This window comes from Sceloporus occidentalis, unplaced genomic scaffold, assembly GCF_023333645.1.
Source record: "Sceloporus occidentalis isolate IW3139 unplaced genomic scaffold, rSceOcc1.0.p SCAF_7, whole genome shotgun sequence".
NCBI lineage: Eukaryota > Metazoa > Chordata > Lepidosauria > Squamata > Phrynosomatidae > Sceloporus > Sceloporus occidentalis.
Window position 1 is genome coordinate 95,016,037 of NW_028316987.1, and position 21,030 is coordinate 95,037,066.

The 21,030-nt window shown below is 43.1% G+C and overlaps 1 protein-coding gene across 3 annotated transcripts in view; it reads right to left on the bottom strand.

The window, feature by feature from the left end:
* LOC149310140 (neurobeachin-like protein 2) overlaps nucleotides 1-21,030 on the bottom strand; it is a 67,799-nt gene that overhangs the window by 39,145 nt on the left and 7,624 nt on the right. For all 3 annotated transcript variants that reach the window (XM_089533781.1, XM_089533782.1, XM_089533780.1), the window contains 10 exons: nucleotides 15,084-15,167; nucleotides 13,286-13,384; nucleotides 11,861-12,444; nucleotides 10,345-10,477; nucleotides 9,082-9,201; nucleotides 6,694-7,021; nucleotides 5,344-5,414; nucleotides 4,814-4,906; nucleotides 2,356-2,527; nucleotides 523-656 (listed from right to left, as the gene is read on the bottom strand). In XM_089533781.1, the coding sequence (XP_089389907.1) occupies nucleotides 523-656; nucleotides 2,356-2,527; nucleotides 4,814-4,906; nucleotides 5,344-5,414; nucleotides 6,694-7,021; nucleotides 9,082-9,201; nucleotides 10,345-10,477; nucleotides 11,861-12,444; nucleotides 13,286-13,384; nucleotides 15,084-15,167 (1,818 nt within the window). The remainder of the gene's footprint in view (nucleotides 1-522; nucleotides 657-2,355; nucleotides 2,528-4,813; nucleotides 4,907-5,343; nucleotides 5,415-6,693; nucleotides 7,022-9,081; nucleotides 9,202-10,344; nucleotides 10,478-11,860; nucleotides 12,445-13,285; nucleotides 13,385-15,083; nucleotides 15,168-21,030) is intronic.

Consider the following 21,030-nt stretch of genomic DNA (forward strand, 5'->3'; position numbering starts at 1 on the left):
GAGTAAAAATAATGGGTAAAATAACAATATGATGGTATACCCAATACAGACAATGTACAAATATCTGCAGAAACATGGAGAAATTATTTTTAGCATGCTCTTTGTATTTAAATTTAAGAACTCAATACCTTGATTCTTTCATTGTTCATATTACAAATGCTATTCCTTTTTCCCCAACTGATATTCTTATTAGCAGAACTGACTGTTTAGTATCCTATCCAATGGCCAAGCATGTAAAGTTAGCCCTGACAAAGGCAGAAATTTCTAACCTGTCTGGTGACCTATCCTGGATGTTTTGCATTACCAATTCAATTATTTTATCTTAATTATGTTTGAATGTGAGGTCGGTTTGTTTTTATGGTTGTATGCAAAAACCTGGTTGGTTAATGAAGAATGAACTTGACAGATACGACAATGTGTGATAAGCACCAGCCAGTAATGCTTTTGTCCTGTTGAAACTCTACTTCTTAGCCTCACGTGGTAAAGCCCTGAACCTGGCACAAGCTGTACTGATGTTCCTACCTTCTGAAGCAAAGCCCCAATGATGGCCGGTCCGTGGCACTGGACCAGGCTCTCCTGATTGACAGCATGACCGCAGAGAAAGTTCTTCACCAACAGCAGGAAGGCAGCCACTCCGTTGCGCTCCAGTCTGCCTTCTGTGGATGGGGAAACAAACCTTCTATAAAGGTGTGTGCCTTCATGTGAAACACAGTGCTAACTTTGGAGGAAGATGGCTGCAGTGGCAAAAGGGTAGGGGAAATCCGCTCCAGGTCTTTCAGTCCAAACTTTAAAGGAGCTATCCAAGACACTGATAGTTCCTTTAAAATTTATCTGTGAGCTGCCTTGGATTCCTTTCTGGGAGAAAGGCGGCATAGAAATAAATAGTTTTTTGTGAGTTTTTTTGGGCTATGTGACCATGTTCTAGAAGAGTTTATTCCTGATGTTTCACCAACATCTGTGGATGGCATCTTCAGAGAAGAGAGTGGGTATATATATATTGTGGCCCTGGGTTGAGGGGAGTGATTTCCATGTTAAATCTGTGCATTATTCTGTTGTTGAGTGGCAAGTCCTCAGAACAATACACAGATTAAAATGGAAATCACTCCTCCCAACCTGGAGTCACACAGTATATAAATATATATACACACACCACTCATTTCCATGCCAGCATTCTCTGAAGCTGCCTGCCACAGATGCTGGAAAATCTTCTAGAACATGGACACATAGCCCAAAAACCCACAAACAACTATGGATGCCGGCATGAAAGCCTTTGACTTCACATAGAATTTTTTTTTAATGGACTCAAACAGCCCCCTTGTATCCCATTTTGGGAGAAAGGCAGGATATAAATCCAACAAAATGAATGAATAAATAAATAAACTTCAGAATGGATTCACCACCTCTTTGCCATCAAAGCTGCCTATCTCCACTGAGTCCCAAAGAAGAAAATCTTACAGTGGTTTCTTACAGACATGCCTGTTCAATAGTAAAGCCCCACGAACAGACTGTTCCTCACCCAACTGCAAGACCAGTTGGGTTTGTTAACGTGGAAAAAAGGGATATAGGATCTGATTCAGAAGAGCAAACAGGGAGAGTCAGGAAATAAACATGAAAATTAAATGTATACATAATAAATAAATGCTAAAAGGTTTACAGTAGGTCTAGCAAGCAATCAGTAACCCATAAATAATAAATATATAGTCCATAAAGATTTGTAGCAATAGATGTGAAGGTCTGGTGATGAGCATGAAACTTGGGGTGGGTAATAAAGTTTCTCTTAAAGAATACTCAGGATCACATCTATCCATGGATTCTTTATCCATGGATAGATGTGATCCTGAGTATTCTTTAAGAGAAACTTTGGTACCAGAGGCAGAAATAACATGGGATGAACAGCAATAGGCTCCTCAAGAAAGGAGAAGAGCAATTCAACATGATTCAGCAGACTTTCTACCCAAACCTAACAATATCCATGTGCAAAATGAATCCCATTATTACCCACCCCAAGCTTTTATTGCATTGTTTACTGCAGACACACTGCCGCAATCTGGCACTGAAAGTCCTTGTTTCTCCAACCCTCCTCCCAATGCTAATGCTACTAAAAACTTTCAGTCAGACAGAGAACAAGGAAGAAAAAAGGGAGGCTGGGAAAATGTAAAAAGACTTTGTGAAAGGGAGCTTCTTAGTCAGGGGCTTTGGTAGTTGAGGTACATCAATATATAATTTAAATTTATTTATCTATTTCCTGACTCTGTTTGGGTTTATAAACACACACTTCAACAATATCCCTCCTTCCACTAGCAAACAGCTCCCACCCGTAGTTATTAAGAACCGCGATACGCCTGGCTCTGTCACCTGAGGATTTCCCCAGCGGGATGAGCATGCCCTGGGCGTTGCGTGAGGAGGTCAGTTCTGGGCCAACCAAGTCATGGGTCTCCTGGTTGTCTAGGGACTCTTCCTTCTGCGATGCCACCTGGTCCAGCAGGGGAAGCAGCACGCCCAAGCCACCAACACAGTTCACCACATCCTGCAAGAATCAAAGCTGTCAGGCAACCAGTTCCACAGAAGGTTGCAACCTTTTTGCCCTCTCTAGAAGGGTCTAGTAGTGCCTCCATGGCTCAAGCAAGCCCTTTTCTAAAGGTGCTTGTTCCCAAGGAAGAAAACTCCTAAGGAGTTCCTATCTGTGACCTCAATACCATTGGCTGTCCTGGAATGTGAGTCCTGTTAACTTGTCAGCCTGCCATGTTGAAGGTTATCAATAGAGGAGAAATCAGAATTCTTCCCAATGTCTTACTATCCTTGTGTTGCTAAACTCGCTAGTCCCAAGTCTGTTCAGTTACTGCCTCCCTCACTTGCATGGGCTAGCTAAAGGTCTGGAGGAAACAGGCTATATATATCCAGGGATAGCCATGTTGGCCATATTGCAAACTACAATACAGCCTGACCTTAGTATCTGTGAGAGGGATCCATTCTGGACACACACACCCCATGGATGTCAAAAACCACAGGACCTCAAGTCCTGTGGTTTCTAATGGCTGTGTGCATGCTGCCACTGCATGCATTAGGGCTAATGAGGCTTGCCATCCACAGATGCTCAAATCTGTGGAGAGCAAGCCCAGGGTGGGTGGGGGGGGGGGGCTGTAATATCCAAAATCCACAAAACAGCAATGCCTTTACTGGACCAACCAAAATGCATTAAATACATGTCACAAGCTTTCAAAACTCCACTGGCTTTTTTCATCAGGGAAAGGTGTTAAAAGTCATACATGAGGGGGGGGGGGAATATGATGATGTACCTTTTTGTAGAAAAGAAGGTACCTATTTGTGTTGCTAATGGAATTTAAGTTTTATTTCATGGCCTTTAAATACTCTTTCTCCCAGTGCCAAATGGCCAGAAGGAAGAGAGGCCTGCCTACACTGATATTCCTCCATACCATCTCAATTCAGAACAACACCAACAATATCTTGACAAAATGCAGGTCAGTGAATAACTGTCAATTTTTCCCCTCCTGTCTGATGTTTGGCTTCGTTGCCTGTTGAAGAAGCCAGTGGAGGTTTGAAAGCTTGCAACATACCTTTTGTGCATTTTGGTTGTCCCAATCAATGTATCACTGTTTGGTGGATTTTTGCTGTATAGTACTGAATCTGATGTCTGCTGCCAGGCAGATGGGCTTTGTAGTCCCTGTTGGCATCATGGCCAAACGCTGGCAGAGACCTTGTATCAGAGACTATGATGTGTAACTTTATGATGATGGACTTTATCATATGAAACCATGTTAATGAACTGCAGTATACAACAGGGTACTGTGCAAAATGTACTATTATCCAATGGGACAATTGCACAACAAAACATGTGGTGTATTGGGAAATGATATGCAACAACTCTGCTGCCGACTCTGTTTGTGCAATTGGTCCCAGTGGTGTAGCTATATCTACACTCCCTGCCTAGGATTACAAACATTTTGTAATGATAAATTCAGCCTTGCGCATCAGTTAAGTCAATTTAAAATGATGTTACTTCTCAACAGGATGCCAGCTGTTATCAGCCATCCAGTGGTAAAGAAAGGATTAACTTACATTAGTACACTTGTTAGGTGGTTTTTTGCATTCCCTTGGCAGCCTGAGGCTGGGAAGAGACATGAAGGCTGAGAATGGACTGGGGGAGTGAATTTTCATGTCACTAACTTGCTTGCCAAGTTCCCATAGCTATTGGGAGGGAGGAGATGAGGAATGCTTGTGCATTTTAAATTTCTTTGTTTACTTCTGCACCGTTTAAACCTTGGACATCTATCTCCCATCCGTCTCAGCCAGGTAGATCTACCCTAGACCAAGGGCTCCCCATGGCAACCCACATTGCCAGCCAGGGAAAGCCTGGAGAGTATTAAATATTTGGGCATTCAGTTCTACAGCTAGCTGTGAGAAGATGCTGGACTCCATCAACAAAAGAACTGAAAAGCTTCTCAACTGTGTTTCATCTGCCGCACCATATGCCACCAATAAAGCTTAACTTAGAGCAGGAGGCCTGAACGAAACAGTTCTAGCAAGAACACTGTTTCAATGGACTCCATCTTCAGTGCCTGTATTTTTGCTCCCTCTGCCACAGATTGCCTGGAGCTGGTTTGAACAGTCACCCCAAACCAAGGTTTCATAGAATCATAGAATCATAGATGTTGCTGGACTGTGTCTCCCCTCATCAGTGATGACAGGCAATGCTGGCCGGCAATATGAAGAGCCAACTTTGCTGAGAAAAGATTGGGGAAGATCAGCTATTTGTTCCTATCTGACAATAGCCACTGAGACACAACAGCTGTACCTTGACATCCCAGTTCACCATTTTGTGCCCAGTCAGCCTCCCATCAAAGAAGTGGTTGGGGGAAAGGTCCAGGCAGATGTTACTTTTACAGGCCTAGAAAGCCACAAAGGAGAATATCATCATCATCATCATCATCATCATCATCATCATCATCATCATCATATCATCATCCTGCTTCTTCCCCAAAAGTGGGATTATTTTTTTAAAAAAATACAGTTAAAAACATACAAAATTGGGTGTTAAAATAGAATTACTAGTATAGTATTAAACCATATTTTAAAACAGTATATATTAAATCCTAAAACATTAAAATAATAAAAATAATACTATATACATAATGAGAGAGCGAAAGAGAGGAGACGTGAAAACCTCTGAATACCAACTCTCACAATAAACAAGCAAAGCTGTTTCAGATGCATGGCACGGTCGGTGAGCTTGCATCTTTCACAACAGTTTCTGTTGCTGCCTCCTAGATAAGGCAGGGAACAGAGAAAGGGTGTGGGAGGCACATGGTTTCCTCCTGCCTTTACCTGTGGTGCATAATACAGAAGTAGTTTACTACTGAGTTCCAGGAAATCCCCTTCTGGCGTCGCATTTGGCCCTGCAAAAAGAAAGAGGGCAGGCTCTCAGATGTGTTAGTAAAATGCAAGGCTTGGTGATATCATGCTCAGTTTACCAGAAGGAAAAAAGGGTATATGAAGATTCGATTTGTTCTAAGCTGCAATGTGTACAACACAACCAAATGTTTGTGTGGAGGCTGTGGAAGGCTGTATCTAATAAATATACAAAGGAATTTTCTAGCACCCTTTGAGATTAACTGAGAAAAAGAAATGTTGCATCCAACGAAGGGGATTAGAATCCACAGAAGTTTATGCTAGGGAATTCTGTTTGTTACAATGGAGATTATCACACGGCCCAAAAGGACAGGAGAGAAGTGAGATGCTCCCATCCTTATCGTGCAATCGCATGAAGATTATCACATGAAATCACATTTATCCCATCATTATCCCACCCTTCTCCCATCAGTGAAGTGGAATGGCCCCATCATCTTGTATTAATGGAAACTCCCGTTAATACAAACATGACAGGTCCATTCCACTTCGCTGATGGGAGAAGGATGGGGTAAGCATGGTGTGTGCAATAATGCCCGCCGCAATCGGGCGATAAGGACAGGAATGATCAGCTTCACTCCTGTCCTTTTGGGCCGTGTGATATCTCCTTAGTCTCAAAGGTGATACAGGATGCCTTTATATCTCTTTAATAAATCACTTTCTTAATAACCTGCCGTTTCCCCAAAAAGTAGGACACTAACATACCTCATCTTTAAACATTCTTCTAACATTGAACATAAGGTTGAATTTCCAACCAGTTGGCACATTACATTCTTTTCTGAAATACTTGTGTGGTCCCTTCTTACCACTTTGACAAGGGACTATATTGAAAGCAAGCAAATCAATTGGAATTGGTGAGCTGATGGGCTTATTTATGCGTCAAGTTCTCCAGACTGTTATTTCAACAAGCAAGTTTGCAGACTAGGAATGGAGGCAGTGGCCACATGTTGCCCCTTGATTTCACTTTTGTGGCCCCTGAAGCTCCTTGCCAGTCCATGAACTCCACCCAAAATTTTTACAAAACATTTTTCAGACTACACCCACTTTTCCCTCTATATCTTCTCCAAAATGACAACCGAAAGTGACAACCACATCACTTCGGCTCACCACATAGAGGAAACAGAGGGGGACGTAGTTATTTTTGTGTACGCTGTGTCCTGTGTGTGTATAGGAATTGGTCCCTACGTAGTTGCCCACCCCTGTAGTAGATGGATGACACTTCCTCTGAGGCCCTTTTGCTCCCCTTTTCCTAAAACCCTTGACACTTACCTGAGGAGTAGAGCGCTTTGACTTGCGCAAGCTGAAGCGCTTCGCAGAAGATGGAGACTGACCCAAGGTGCCCCTCAAGCGAAGTGGGCACCCCCCACTCCGTGTCTTGGCTCCCAGCAACCGTGGTAGAGACCAAGCCTTCCTTGGGAGGCTGAGGCGGAATAGGTGCCCAGGTATGAGGTGCCAGGGAAGCCGGGAAGGACTGGGAGCGGCTCAGGGAAGGGTGGGAGGGGAAGCCCAGCTCTGGAGAGTGGGACGGAGAGGGATAGATGGTAGAAGTGGTCGTCGTCCGGTGGCCGGCAGAACCAATACAGCAAGAAGTGAACGACTGGGAAAGAAGATAAAGAAAGGAGGGGTGGATTTAAAAAGAGGAAGGACAGGTTGCATACTTGTAGTTCTTCAAGTGGCCATCTGTGCACTTAAAGGAGTTATCCTGCACTTGTGCAGCACATCATTTGGAACCTTTCCATATTCTGTATTTTTCTGCTTCTTGGAAAATACAACAACAGCTCACTGCTGTTGCCAACTTTGGGTGCCAACTTTGAGTCTTTGGGATGTTTGGGGATTTCAGGTCAGGGATTCTGGGACTTCTAGTTTAACAATATCTGGGGATCCATTTAGGGAACCTCTTGTCTAAACCCCTATTTTTGCTCACATCCATTCTATAGCCAGCTACATTACTTTCTAAAACAGTAAACTCACCATGATTGCTTTTAGTACATGGCAGCTGGACACACAATACATCCTATTTTCTCCACCAACCAACAAGGCTAATAGATGGTTAGAAAGCACCCAGTTTCAAGAGGAATGGCATTTGCCACCTCTAGCATGGTTCCTCTTAGCAGCCTCTTAGCTCCCACAATCCCCTAACCAGCATGGGATTTCAAGGACTTGTTGCCCCAAAAGTAAATTTTCCAAGCTCTGGATTCTAGTCCCTGAAATTGGGACTATTTGTGTGCAGAACACATTCCACCCACTTGGCTGATTTCATCCTTGGCACCTTCCCCTAATTCTGAAGCACAATCTGTCTCTCTATAGCATGCAAACTACATGACTATCATTCCTCCATCTCTCCACTTTTCCTGCATGCTTTAGTTAAAAAGAAACTTCGGTGGATGAAGCTGTTTGTTTGTTTGTTTGTTTCAAAACCTTGACAGAGAAATTATAGTGCCTCTGGTTGGACTAACAGAAGTAATACAACAATAGGGACTTGGTAGGCCTATTTTTTACTTTTTGATAGTGGCAAGAATAATATATGCAAAACTGTAGAAGAACAAAAAGGTTCCAATGGTTGAGGACCGGTTACTTGCAATTTTTATTGTACACCACTATGATCATTGCAGAATAGCGGTCTATAAATAAAACATATTATTATTATATTATTATTATTAAAAGTATATGAGGATCGAGTTGGACGAAGTGACAAGTTAGATGAAGGAAGGAACACAAGAACCTTTTGTAAATGATTAGAATGTCTTGTTTGATTATTTGAAAGATCATTGTTGGGGATATGGCTGTTAAGAACTTGAGAGAATAAAAGAATTAAGTTTTACTGAAGAATCCTTATTCAAGGGAAGGAAGGAGGAAATGTCATGGGGAAATAAGTATAGACGTGGAAGCATGTGTGTATATGTATATATATAGTTATATAACTATACAGAAAAGAACTTACACAAAGAAATTTGTGTAACAGAGTCTTGTGCTTATATAGATATAAGTTTACCAATGTTTACTTTATGAATGAATATGGGTAAAGCATTACCTTTTGTTTGATATTAGAATGAAACAACTAGAATTCAAAATAAGATGAGATAGATACTTGGTGTTAAAAGCAAGAGCTGTTCCTTCCTAACAGCTCTTGCTTTTAACACCAAGTCTCTATCTTATCTTATTCTGAATTCTAATTGTTTCATTCTAATATACAATATGTGTATATTCTATGTTATATGTATGTTTTATTATATATGACACATTTTTTGTGAGATATGTAATATTGTTATGTGATTTTGATGTGAGTTGTGCACAATGATTTGTGCTGACATTTGTTAAACATAATAATTATTATTATTAAAAGACGATAGGGACTTTGGAACGTGTCTTACGGCCAACACAATCCTCCATAATTAATACATGTCATTTAGGGAGCTGTCACCAATTACTCTCCCATGGCCTGCTATGAAGGTTTCATACGGTTCCTCATCCCCTGGAAAGTTAAACCCTCATGCCTGCCTGTGTGTTTTTATGTGCCATCAAGCTGGCTTCAGCTGATGGTGATCCTGCCAAGGAGAGACCTCCAAGAGACTGTATTACAAGAGCCAGTTGTCCCTTTGAAATCACTATACTTCCTTCTCTCTTTGCAAAGAACGGGCAGGGCTGTGGAGTCCCTACCTCGCCAAGGGAAGGGAATCGCAGCTGGGCCATCTTCCGGAGTTGTCCATCCACATAAATGTTCACAACATTCTGGCCAAAGGGCCGTCGCCCGGTGATGTGGACAATATCAATGCAATGCTGGAAAATGAGGAGAAGAGCAGAGGAGACAGAACCATTATTTATGGGCATCCAGAGATGTACAAAGGTAGCCTAATGTACAGCACATTGTAGAAGCCCAGCCTTGAGGTTACCATTGAATGCACTGCCATCTTTAGGTTCTTCAATTCTAGAGCTCTATAACACCATTACATAAGATATGTACTGCTATATGAGCCTTACTGTACATATGAATCATAACTCCCCTAGTAAGACAGACACAAACAAAGACAATACCCCTGCCTATGAAGTGTCTTTAAATTTAAATTTCAACAAGAAGCAGAATAATAAAGTGAGGTGAGAGAGAGATACACAAAAGTTGCCAAAGGGTGAATATAAGAACATACCTAATTCACGCATCTCTGGAATCACTCTTTCTAGTCTATCCCAAATACATACAAAGTCTAGTGACAGGGCTTCATTTGAGCACAGGGGATATGTTTCTGGACTTCAGTCTACATTAACTCTTACCAGATTTGTCATTCAAACAACAGAAGCACTACACAAAATGGAAAGAGAAAGCCTTCTAAGGCAAAAATTGGGTTTTAAAAACTCCATGTGCAAAGACCAACCATTGTAACCACTGCTGGGGACCAAGAGTCACTAGAAAATATTAGTGACCCGCAAGTGCAACTCTAGAACAGACCCCTCCTCCTTCCACAAGATCTCATCATTACACAAAAGAGACTGCAACTTGAAGGGAATATGATGCACGAATACTGTCATGGCACTGTTTTCCTGCTCTCTCCAATAACTCAAAAGATGTTAGTTTTTATTGCTATTACAATAAGATCCAATTTTTAAAAACTTCATCATACAGAATTCAGCCCACTTATTAGTTTTGACAACACAGCAATGAAGGCTCAGAACCTGGGGAGATGACCTTTACGGAGCACAGTTCCCAGAATCCCCCAAGTAGCAGGCTGGATGGCTGATCCTGGGAGTTGTAGTCTAAAATAATAAATCTTCTAAGCTCTTCTAAGCACTCAGCCTCCCTGTGACCCCCACATAGCTATATTTACGCTACTGGCCCCCAAACTCACTGGAGGATACCTAGCGTCTCTCAAGAGGAAGGACAGAGACTGGTGAAGCCCCCAGCCTGGTCCGGCCCCACTGTTTACTCACCCAGGCTGCATCATTGAAAGGAAACTCTGGCAGGGCGACCGTCATGTACTCCTTTTTGGTGCAGACAGCCACCACCAGCATTCCATCGGTGGTGAAGAAGGCCTCAAAACCAGTCCCGCTGGCTGTGAAGAAGCTGGTTTGGAGCAGAATTGAAGGAGAGAAAGATGACTGGGTTGGTTACAGCTGGTCCGATGGCAGAATTAGGTTCTCTCTTAAGGACAGGAGCTACATACACCAATGCTGGCCTCAAGCTGCTCTTAAGCACCTGACTGTGTTTGCAGGAGGAAATCATCTCTCTCCCCACTGTCTCCACCATAAAAAGACTGACTACAGAATGCCAAGGAAAATCGGGAAGTTACCTTGTTGATATAAACATCTTTGGATGTACCATATATACTCAACGATAAGTTGACCTCATGTGTAAGTTGAAGGCAAATTTTGGGGCCAAAATTATGGATTTTGATATGACTCGTGGATAAGTCAAGGGTAAAACTTAGGTGCATGTAATGAAGGATGTAAAGGATGAAGTAAGGGAAAACAGTGCCAAAGGACTTACAAAATTCCAGCAAGCATAACTATTTGTGCACATATTAAACGCTGGATGGATGAGAGAGTAAGAAGAAGGTCACTACTTCCAGGGCATATTAAACTCTTGCCTTTCATCACACAGACACAGACACACACACACACACACACATGCATGCATTAAAATACAGTACTTGTTTTTTGGGTCAATTTTTTAACCTAAATTTCTAGACTTATACATGAGTATATACAGTAGATGCAAAATACTAGGGGTAATGGGAAGAGAACTACAACCTTGAACTCACTTTTTTTTTTTTTTGCATTAGACCCCTTCCACATGGTGTTCTTGGAATACAACTCCCATCACCCACACCTCCTACTCAGACCAGCTGGGTTGATGGAAGTTGTAGTCCAGCAACATCTGGAGAATCTAAGGCTGGGTCATGTTGCAAAATAGGCTGATTAAGCAATTAATACCAGCCCCAAACTGATGGTTGTAGGCCTGTGAAGGAGAAAGCTGAAGGAATACTGATGGAGGCTGGTCTTGGTGTTTGCCTGGCACAACATCCTGGAAGATTTATTTATGTCTTCACTAAAGTAAACATAACCACTTCCCTAAGTCTTTCTTCACAGAGCTTGGTTTCCAGATGTTTTACCATTTTGGTCACCATTTTCTCACTGGAACTGGCAGAGGACGTTCCTTGGGGGTCCCTTCCAACTCTACAATTTGATAATTCTCCGATTCTTATAGTTCTAAGATTTTATTGCTTCCTCTTTTGCACAGTGACAAGTTGCTCTTAATTTTTGTTTCACAGGGGGAAAGGGGCTATTCCCTAGTTTCCTTTCTTAATTCTTTCTTTTCTCTTTTCATTCATGAGTGAAAGAGATAACACTCAAGGATCCAACTCAACAAATCCATTTTAAAAGCCCACAGTTTTGACTGTAGTCATGAGATATGGTCCTTTTGTCCCCCTTCCCACTCCTGCCCTACCTGTATAGCTGCTTCCGCTTCAGCTTGGCCGTCTCCTCGGGACAATCCCTGGTCTCATCCACAAGGCACACCCAGGCGTGGAAGGCAAAACCGCTTCCGGGCCACTTCTGGATGGCAGGCACCATGATCCCCGCCATGCTGGGGGTAAGATCGAAGTACTGCAGCGCTCTCTCCGGCCCGTCCTTCCGGGCCATACCTGAAAGAGCCCGGATCACCTGCGGGGTATATGGATGGGCCCCTTTACCCTGCTCGGTCCGGAGTAGCTTGAGAAGCTGCCTTAGTTCACCTGGCTGGATGGAGAGGCTGCCCAGGACTTGCAACAGATAGATGAGGTTTTCTGCGCACTTCCCATCCAGTTCTTGCACTGTGGTGCACAGAGCATCCAAGAGGCAGCCAACCATCCCTGCCTTCACACACGTGGTGCGGCTCTGGAGGGAAGAGTTGCAGATTTTTTTCAGCCAGTCGGAAAGGAAGACTTGGAGGTCCTGGGACTTCAGTTCTGGGATCCACATGATGAGAATCAAAAGCGGCTGTTCATTGTGGATCAGGCGCATAGGGAAAGAGCTGTGGTCGCCTTCCACTGCCTGCAGGGAACGAAGAATGGCAAAGCAAAGGAAGCCACGTTTTAATCAAATTCCAAATTCATCAGTTAAAAAAGTACCTTCTACAAGACAGCCAATTAATCTTACAGAACACAATCACTCTTGAGAACTTCCTCCTGTTTCAAACATAATCTGCTCAGTGGTTGTCCCTAGGCTCTGGAACTGTTGTTGCTGCCAACTACTGCCAACCATGAAGCCCCCTGAAAGCTTGCTGATCTCTCCTTTCTGCCCTTGTGTGTGGATGGAGAGGTTTTGGCTAGCTTGGAGAACTAAGTTTGCTGTTTATACACTTTGTATTCAGACAGACTGGTATAGTGTTATACTAGAATGCCAGCAGATAAAGTTTTGAATCTCCATTTGGCCCTGGAAACTCACCAGGGGACCTTGGGCAAGCCCCACTCCCTCTGCCTCAGAGGACCCTTTGAATAGCAAAGACCCTCTGAAAAAATCTTGCCAAGAAATCCCCATGATAGGTTCACCTTAGATTCGCCGTAAGTCAGAAACAACTTGAAGACACACAATAACAATTCAGACTGCAGCATCCTGTGGCTTCAGAATTTGTTGTTACAGCCACATATACTTTCCAATGTAAAGATCATTATCAGAGCTGAGAAAAATTACTTTTTGTACTGCAATTTCTAAAATTCTCCAGCCAGCTGTACTGACTGAGGAATTAATTGACTTCTAGTCCAAAAAAGTAGTTTCCAAGTTCTGGCCGTGGGATTTTTGCAAAAGGGTAACCTGCAACATCGTCTCCCCTTTCGTTCTTTGGGAAGGCCAAAGTTTCTACAAGCTCCCAGTCAAAAACGAGTTAAGATCTCACCATGTTTAGGAGCTCCTGTAGCAGCCTCTTCGTTGGCTGACTCTGGCTCTTCAGAACTTCATACAAGTGGGTATAGCCGATCCTTTCTTTGAACACCTCCTGAAAAAATCAACAGCCTTTAAGGACCACCTTGGCGAAGACTGAGGGGTGATGTGATTCGACGTTTCAAATACAGTACCTCAAAGGCTTTCACTGTGAGGAGAGGACAGTCCTGTTCTCTGTAGCCCCAGAGGGTAGGACCAGGTCTAATAGTTTGAAGTCTACAGGAGAGTAGATTTCAACTGAACATTAGAAGGAACTACAGTACTTGACAGTAAAAATGGTTTGGCAGTGGAACCAACTGCCTAGAGAGATAGTGAGGTCTCCTTCTCTGGACACCTTCAAAGAGAGGCTGGAGAGCAACCTGCTGAGGATGCTCTACCCAAAGATCCTGCACTGACCAGATGGTTTGACTAAATTGCCCATGAAGCTCTATGACGCTGCCTAGACCAGGGCTATATCATAATACCATTAATTCTTGCCATCCTGATCCCAGGAAATGTCTGAAATGCACTTGTGGAATAGCTAGGGGAATCAACTAAAAATAGTCTCAAAACTGAGCTCTTTCAATTACAGGAATTATAGCCTGCCTTTCAGAAACATACCACAGCCAGCCTCTAAAAGGTGTAACGCATTGAAGTCAACATAAAACAGCATGAGATTAAAGTTTTTTTAAAAAGATAGTACAACTGGCCCTTAATATCTTCTGGGGTTTGCTTCCAAAATCCACCATGATTAACAAAATCCATGGATTCTCAAGTCCCATTATATCCAATGGCGTGTTAAAATGATGTTCCTTATGTAAAGGTTTGCTTTTTGGAATCTGTATATTTAAAAATATGTTCAAGTTGTGGATGGTTGAATCCATGGGTAAAGAATCCATGGATATGGAGGGCAGACTGTACAATTTACAATCACAAAATCCTTCCAAGTTATTAAGAAGACATCCCTTCATTCAAAAATACATCTTAGCTGATCTCTTGCATGAATCCAGAACAGAGGACAAGCCTCTTGCTAGAGAATTTTGAAAGCGGCTTTCTTGCTTGGGCTAACATGGGAATTGATGCTCTTTTTTTAAAACAAGAGCTAATAATGAAATAAACATGGGAGTGGGTACGAAAGGTGGCCTAGGGAATACTGTGGAAGAGACAAAACAGGTTTATTATTCACTTTAGAGGGTTTAGAATTTGGGGAGCCACTTTACAGAAGCCCAAACAAAAGGAATTATGGATGCGCACTTTCAAATTGACCCAAATGTCTTTGGCTCCTAGACATTTAATTATTCTAGCTCACCCTCCCAGGATATAGAGCAGGACATAAATACTTCAATCAATCAATCAATCAATCAATCATTCTCAGAGCACCTTACTTTAAGTAATGTTTAATGCAGAAGAGCACTGTAATTCTAGGGTATGTGGATCTTGCATATGTACAATTTTGTTAAATAAAGCAGCCGAGGTCAAGTCTGACATTGTGAAAACCTACAGTTAGTAATCATTCCAGAACCAAAATCCTTTATGAACCTGGGCAGAAGAACAGTGAAAACCTGATACTTTTTCCTCTTTCTAGATTACAAGTCCAGGGTTGTTGTTTTTTTCCTCACAGCAAGTATTTTAACGTCTTCTCTTCCTTTCACTGGTTAAGTTGAAGAGATTGTCTGTTTTTCTCTTTCATATGCAATGCATCCAGTGTAAACAGTACAAATAGCCTCCCTTCCTAACCTGCCATCCCTAGAGGTGTCCTAAGTGGCATCGCTTACCTTGGCAGAAGGGGAGCTGCTCATGATAGAGGTCAGCACTCTGATGGCATGAATGGGAATGGCGTCCGAACTGTTATCAAAAACCTGCAAACACAAAACAGAAGAGGAAACAAATGAGCCAAAGTAATTAATATCAACCTGACTCTCTGGGTGTATCTATACTATAGCAATAATGTCATCGGACACAACTTTAACTGCCGTGGCTCCATCCAACAGAATCCTGGGGTCTGCAGTTTTGTGAACCATCAGCACTCTTTGGCAGAGAAGGCCTTGTAAAACTATAAATCCCAGGAAGCCATAGGTTAGAGCTACAGCATTTAAAAATGGTGTCAAACTGCATTATTTCTACAGTATAGACACACCCTTTGTTACAATTGGCTGGGCAACTTCTCAAGAGTGCTCAGCATGGCTTCCTTTAGCTTTGAGAAGCAAAGGCTTTATAAAATGACTGCAGTGATAACCTACACCTGGAAAGGGGATGTAAAGTAAGAGTTACTCTTTAATTTTATTTACTTCTTTAAATCACAGAAATAGCTAGTCCAGCACAAACAAAATACGCAGCAGGAACTTCTGCTTTCATATGGATTAATAGGCGCTGAGCAAGTGCAGAAAAGAAGCAGACCCAAGTGGGACAAAACAAAACTGCCAACCATTACATTAAGCTGCAGCATGTGCTGTAAGCAAGCCAGAAAATGAAAGCTGCAAGCCATGTCAAAAACACAAGTTCATTACTTAAAGAACAAGCGAAAGCAACTCAACACTCTTGTGTTTTCCATTGTACGTTACACAGTGTTAAGTTCTTAATTCACCTTTTTATGGTTTTATAGCTCTGGCTGCAGTCAAGGCAGAAGACAAAATACTTCTCCATTTATCTCAACTGCAGCATCTTCCTTCGTCGTTTTTGCTGCTCCACGGCAGCCTCCTTCCCATCAAGATAACAAACCTGCACCTGGACTGTACCATTTGTTATTTGCTTAATTATTTAAATTAAATTATTTACACTCCACCCTTCAATACATGTATTTCCAGGTAGCTGCAGACATGTTCAAGTTGTGGATGGTTGAATCCATGGGTAAAGAATCAGGGACTTATAAGATGGAATAGTTCTCCATTAAAACAGCAAGAACCCACATACAGTTTTCCTCCTAGCAAGCTATTTTTCTAAATACATGGGATACTTTGGGGTGGGGGGATTGCTGACATGGAGCAGCACGCCAACGTGTCACTTCCATCTCACATCCGACACCATTCTGAAATGATACAGCCTCTTCAGGTTTACTATTTCAAGGGGAACTAAGCTTGTGTGCTCCTGTTGGATGCAATGTTCCTCAAGATATTGGTGCATTCTGTTTATATACATGCCGTGTGCAGAGCCAGCATGGTGTAGTGGTTTTACTACCCTGTGGAACAGGGTTCAAATCCCTGCTCAGCCATAAAAACCCACTGGGTCACTCACCTTGTGCAAGTCACACTCTCTCAGCCCCAGAGGAAGGCAATGGCAAACCACCTCTGAACAAATCTTGCCAATAAAACCCCATGATAGGTTTGTCTTAGGGTCACCATAAGTCAGAAATGACTTGAAGGCACCCGACAACAAGTATGTTGGCTGCACAATCACTCACTCACTCCTCCTACCTTTTTCAATAAGCTTCTAATGTTTTAAAGGAAAATTTCCTGAACTACCCAAGCCTACAATGCCACAAAACAATTTAGGGGGAAAAATTGGAACTCCACATGAAGTAAGAAAATTAACATTTCTACCAACTAGGAGAATGCTACGGGTAAAGTAGCTGATTCCAAAAATTGGACAAGTAGTAGGTGAAGCATTATCTTGAAAAAAGATGGTAACAGGTGGACCGTATATGGTCCATTGGAAAACCTGATACAGATAACAAATGGGGACACTTGAGACACCTCCATCTCATGCTAAACATTATTGCTGCCCCTACAATACTGAATATCTCATGAAATTATTTCATCTGTTTGCTGCATTGATTTGCTCTGCATCAGCTTGGTCCTGATGCAGAAGCAAAGCGAGAGTTGGTGAAGATATGCTAGGAAAAACAAAACACGGTTAACTGGACTATATTTAATGACTCTTGAAAACTATAACTTGCCCGTGTGTGAAATGGCAGATGATGCAAGGCACAGTACCTTAGTGCACTTGCAACCCAGAGACATTTTTCATGCCCAGAATCCCAGTAAGAGATCTAATGTCCATTGACCCTCAGAAAGCAGCTGAAAAATGAAGAACTGAAAACCTGTATACAGAATAATAGACCTTTCAAGTGGGAAGGGACCCCAAAGATCAACTAGTCCAAAGATGGAAACCGACAGCTAATATGTCCCTGATCTGTGCTTCTTCAAACTTGGGGCTTTTCCCATTCATCTTTGGGAACTGGAAGCCAAGGAGACAGTGGGATAGAGGATTGATTTTGCCTGTTGATTTGAACTAACCTGCCGGTTAGGCACACACGCCAGCGAAATCCAGCTATAGCCCAAACATCAACAGGGACTCAGCAGCAGGAGTTAGCCACAAAGTTTTCTCAGCTCGGCAAGGCAGTCACATATCATTAAGTCACTCCAGAGAGGCCAAACTGTGAATACTTCTCAGCCTTAAAAACCTGCTGCGCTGAGATCACCTTCCTTTTGTTAAGAGATTACCTCTGCTCTTGTGCCTCCTGAGACAGCCTCCCACTGGCTTCTGCCAGGATGCCACTGAACAATATTTTGTTTTGAAAAGGCAGCCAGAGAAGCTGGCCACCAAACTGCAGGATCTGTTTACCTGGCTACTGAAACTGGTAATTACCTTCAACTTGCTAATGCTGCCATGGAGCTGAGCCACCACAGCGGTACTGAAAGGAGATCACCTTACAGATAAGAAGGAAGTTACTGGTAACCAGAGAGCAAACATGAACAAATGTTGTTGTTGTTGTTAGTTGCCCTCGAATTGACTCCGACTCAGGCGACTCTGTGGATAAGACCTCTCCAAGACCCCCTGTCCCCCATTGCTTTGTTCAGATCCTGCAGATTCAGGCCCATGACTTCCCTTGGTTGAGTCTATCTATTTCACAGGCAGTCTTCCTCTCTTTCTGCTGCCTTCCATTTTTCCTAGCACCATTGCCTTTTCTAATGAGTCTTTCTTTCTCATGATGTGGCTAAAGTACGGCAACTTCAACTTGGTCATCTTGGCTTCCTGGGAGATTTCAGGCTTGATCTGTCCAAGGACCCCATTTGTTTGTCTTCTTGGCCGTCCATGGTATCCTCCGCACTCTTCTCCAGCAACACATCTCCAATGAGTTATGGAATTCTGGGATTTGTAATTGTGTGGGATATAATAATAATAATAATAATAATAATAATAATAATTGGTTTTATTTATATACCGCTATTCCAAAGATCATAGCGGTGAACAGCAAGTAAGCTAATTAGCAAGTAAGCTAATTTGCCCCCAACAGTCTGGGTACTCATTTTAGCTCCCTCCTCGGAAGGATGCAAGCCTGAGTCGAGCTTGGGCCCTTTTGCTGGTCTTGAACTCGCAACCTTGTGGTTTCGAGTGAATGGCTGCAGTACAGGCATTTAACCACTGCGCCACCAGGGCTCCTTCTCTGTCAGAGCACTCTAGGGCCATAACATGCTACAAATCCCAGGATTCCGGTCCTACCTCTCCGGGAGGTCCCAGATGGTGCAGCTGGGAGACGTGTGCTCCGACAAGAGGGCCCTTAAAACTGGGGTCCCTCAAGGAGCCATTCTGTCTCCCATGCTATTTAACATTTACATGAAACCGCTGGGAGAGATCATCCGGAGACATGGGGCACGGGGTTATCAGTACGCTGATGACACCCAAATAATCTTCTCTATGTCTCCGACTGATGCAGTGACTGAGGATGGCGTCTCTCCTCTCGTGGCCTGTCTGGAGTCAGTAATGGGCTGGATGAGGGAAAACCGACTCAAGCTGAATCCAGAGAAAACGGAGGTACTCGTGATAGGTTCCCCTGGTCCAGGAATGGCGGTGGTTCCACCTGTCCTGAACGGGGTCACGCTCCCTGTGAAGGACTCCGTGCGCAGTCTGGGGGTGCTTCTTGACTCGTCCCTTCGCCTGACTGCTCAGGTGAATGCGACGGTCAAGAGCACCTGTCATCAGCTTCGGCTTATTCGCCAGCTGCGCCCATACCTGGCCCAGAGGGACCTTGAAACTGTGGTACACGCCCTGGTAACCTCGAGACTGGATTTCTGCAATGTACTCTACATGGGGCAACCCTTATACCAAACCCGGAAGCTTCAAATGGTGCAGAACATGGCAGCCAGGCTGGTCACTGGTACGTCCAGGGCCAGCCATATAACACCGGTATTAAAAGATCTCCATTGGCTGCCCATTCGCTTCCGGGCGCAATATAAGGTGTTGGTGATGACCTATAAAGCCCTAAATGGCCTGGGCCCAGGATACCTGAAGGACCGTCTCTCCCCATACATTCCGCCCCGCACCCTCAGAACATCTGGGCAGCAATTACTTAGGGTTCCCGGGGCGAGGTTTGTCTCCACTACCGGGAGGACATTTTCCATCGCCGCCCCGGCCCTTTGGAACACGCTGCCCATAGAGCTCCGCTCAGCTACTTCCCTGGCCCAATTCAGATGGGACTTGAAGACCTACCTGTTTGGGATAGCATTCCCTGAATAAGGTCCCATAGCCCCCCCCCCCCCCCCGCCGCACGGGCAACGGGATTGGCTAACCTAGGGCCTTTTGTTTTTATGTTTTATGTAATTCTTGTATGATTTTAATGTTTATTGTTTATTGTATTTTAATTGTTGTAAACCGCCCTGATCTGATGGAAGGGCGGTATATAAATAAAAATTTTATTATTATTATTATTTATTTATTCCATTGCAGTTAAAGCGTTGTCAAACTGCATTATTTCTGCAGTACAGACACATGCAGCCTTATAAAATTCCAGGAGTAGCTGTACTAGTTTGTTGCGAAGTGATGAGAGCCCAGCAGTTTCTTAAAGACTAAACATGATCTATTTCATTTTTGAGACTTATGTATCCTGTTTGCCACCACAATGATACCCAAAGTGACATGCAGGACAACATAATATAAACCCTTTGGCTGAATGTACTGTAATATAAACTCTTGGACACTTATCTATGAAAGATCATGACACAATGGCTGTGTGAGGTGTTGTTCACTTTGATACCACTTCAACAGCTATGGCTGCATCTTATGGAATCCTGGAATTGGTAGTTTTATGTGGTATTTATCATTCTCTGTCAGAGAGACCTAGTGTCCCACTAAACTATAAATCACAGGATTCCACCAGATGCACTCATGGCTGTGCAATACAGTGCAATAGATGTGCCATATGGATGGGGCCTTAGGCTTTAATGTGCAAGATAATTCTCTTCTTCCTGGTACAAAGCGCTCTGTTGGCTCTAATGTAGCAACACAAGTGAGCGTAGGGAACATGTGCAAATTGAAACACACTATAAAGAGTGTCTCAGTACTTCAGATTGGAGACACCAAAACATGAAGGAGGAATCCAGGCTAAGAGGAAAATGTGAAGTCAACTGCATTAACTGAGGGCAACCCAACATCATGCAGGATCAAGGTTCGTTTTTTAAAAAAGAAATCTCCACTCTCACCAGTAAAACATTAGCTAACGTGACAAATTCTTGGCAAGCAGAACTGGACAGACCTCAGGAGGCTTCTTCTATTTTTATCAAAACATGTATTCTCTTGCTTCGGAGGTGCATTAAATTGTCTCTCTTACTTCCTTGTGCTTTGTTTTTGTCACCCAAAGCGTGATTGAGCTTGCTGTCCCACGTGTTTAACTTGCTTTTGGAAGAACGAGAACCACCGGACATACCAAGTGGGGTCAGGCTTGTCTACGAGACAATCTTGAGTTGGTGCAGATGTCAAACACCGAGTGTGTAGGATTTCTGAGCTCAT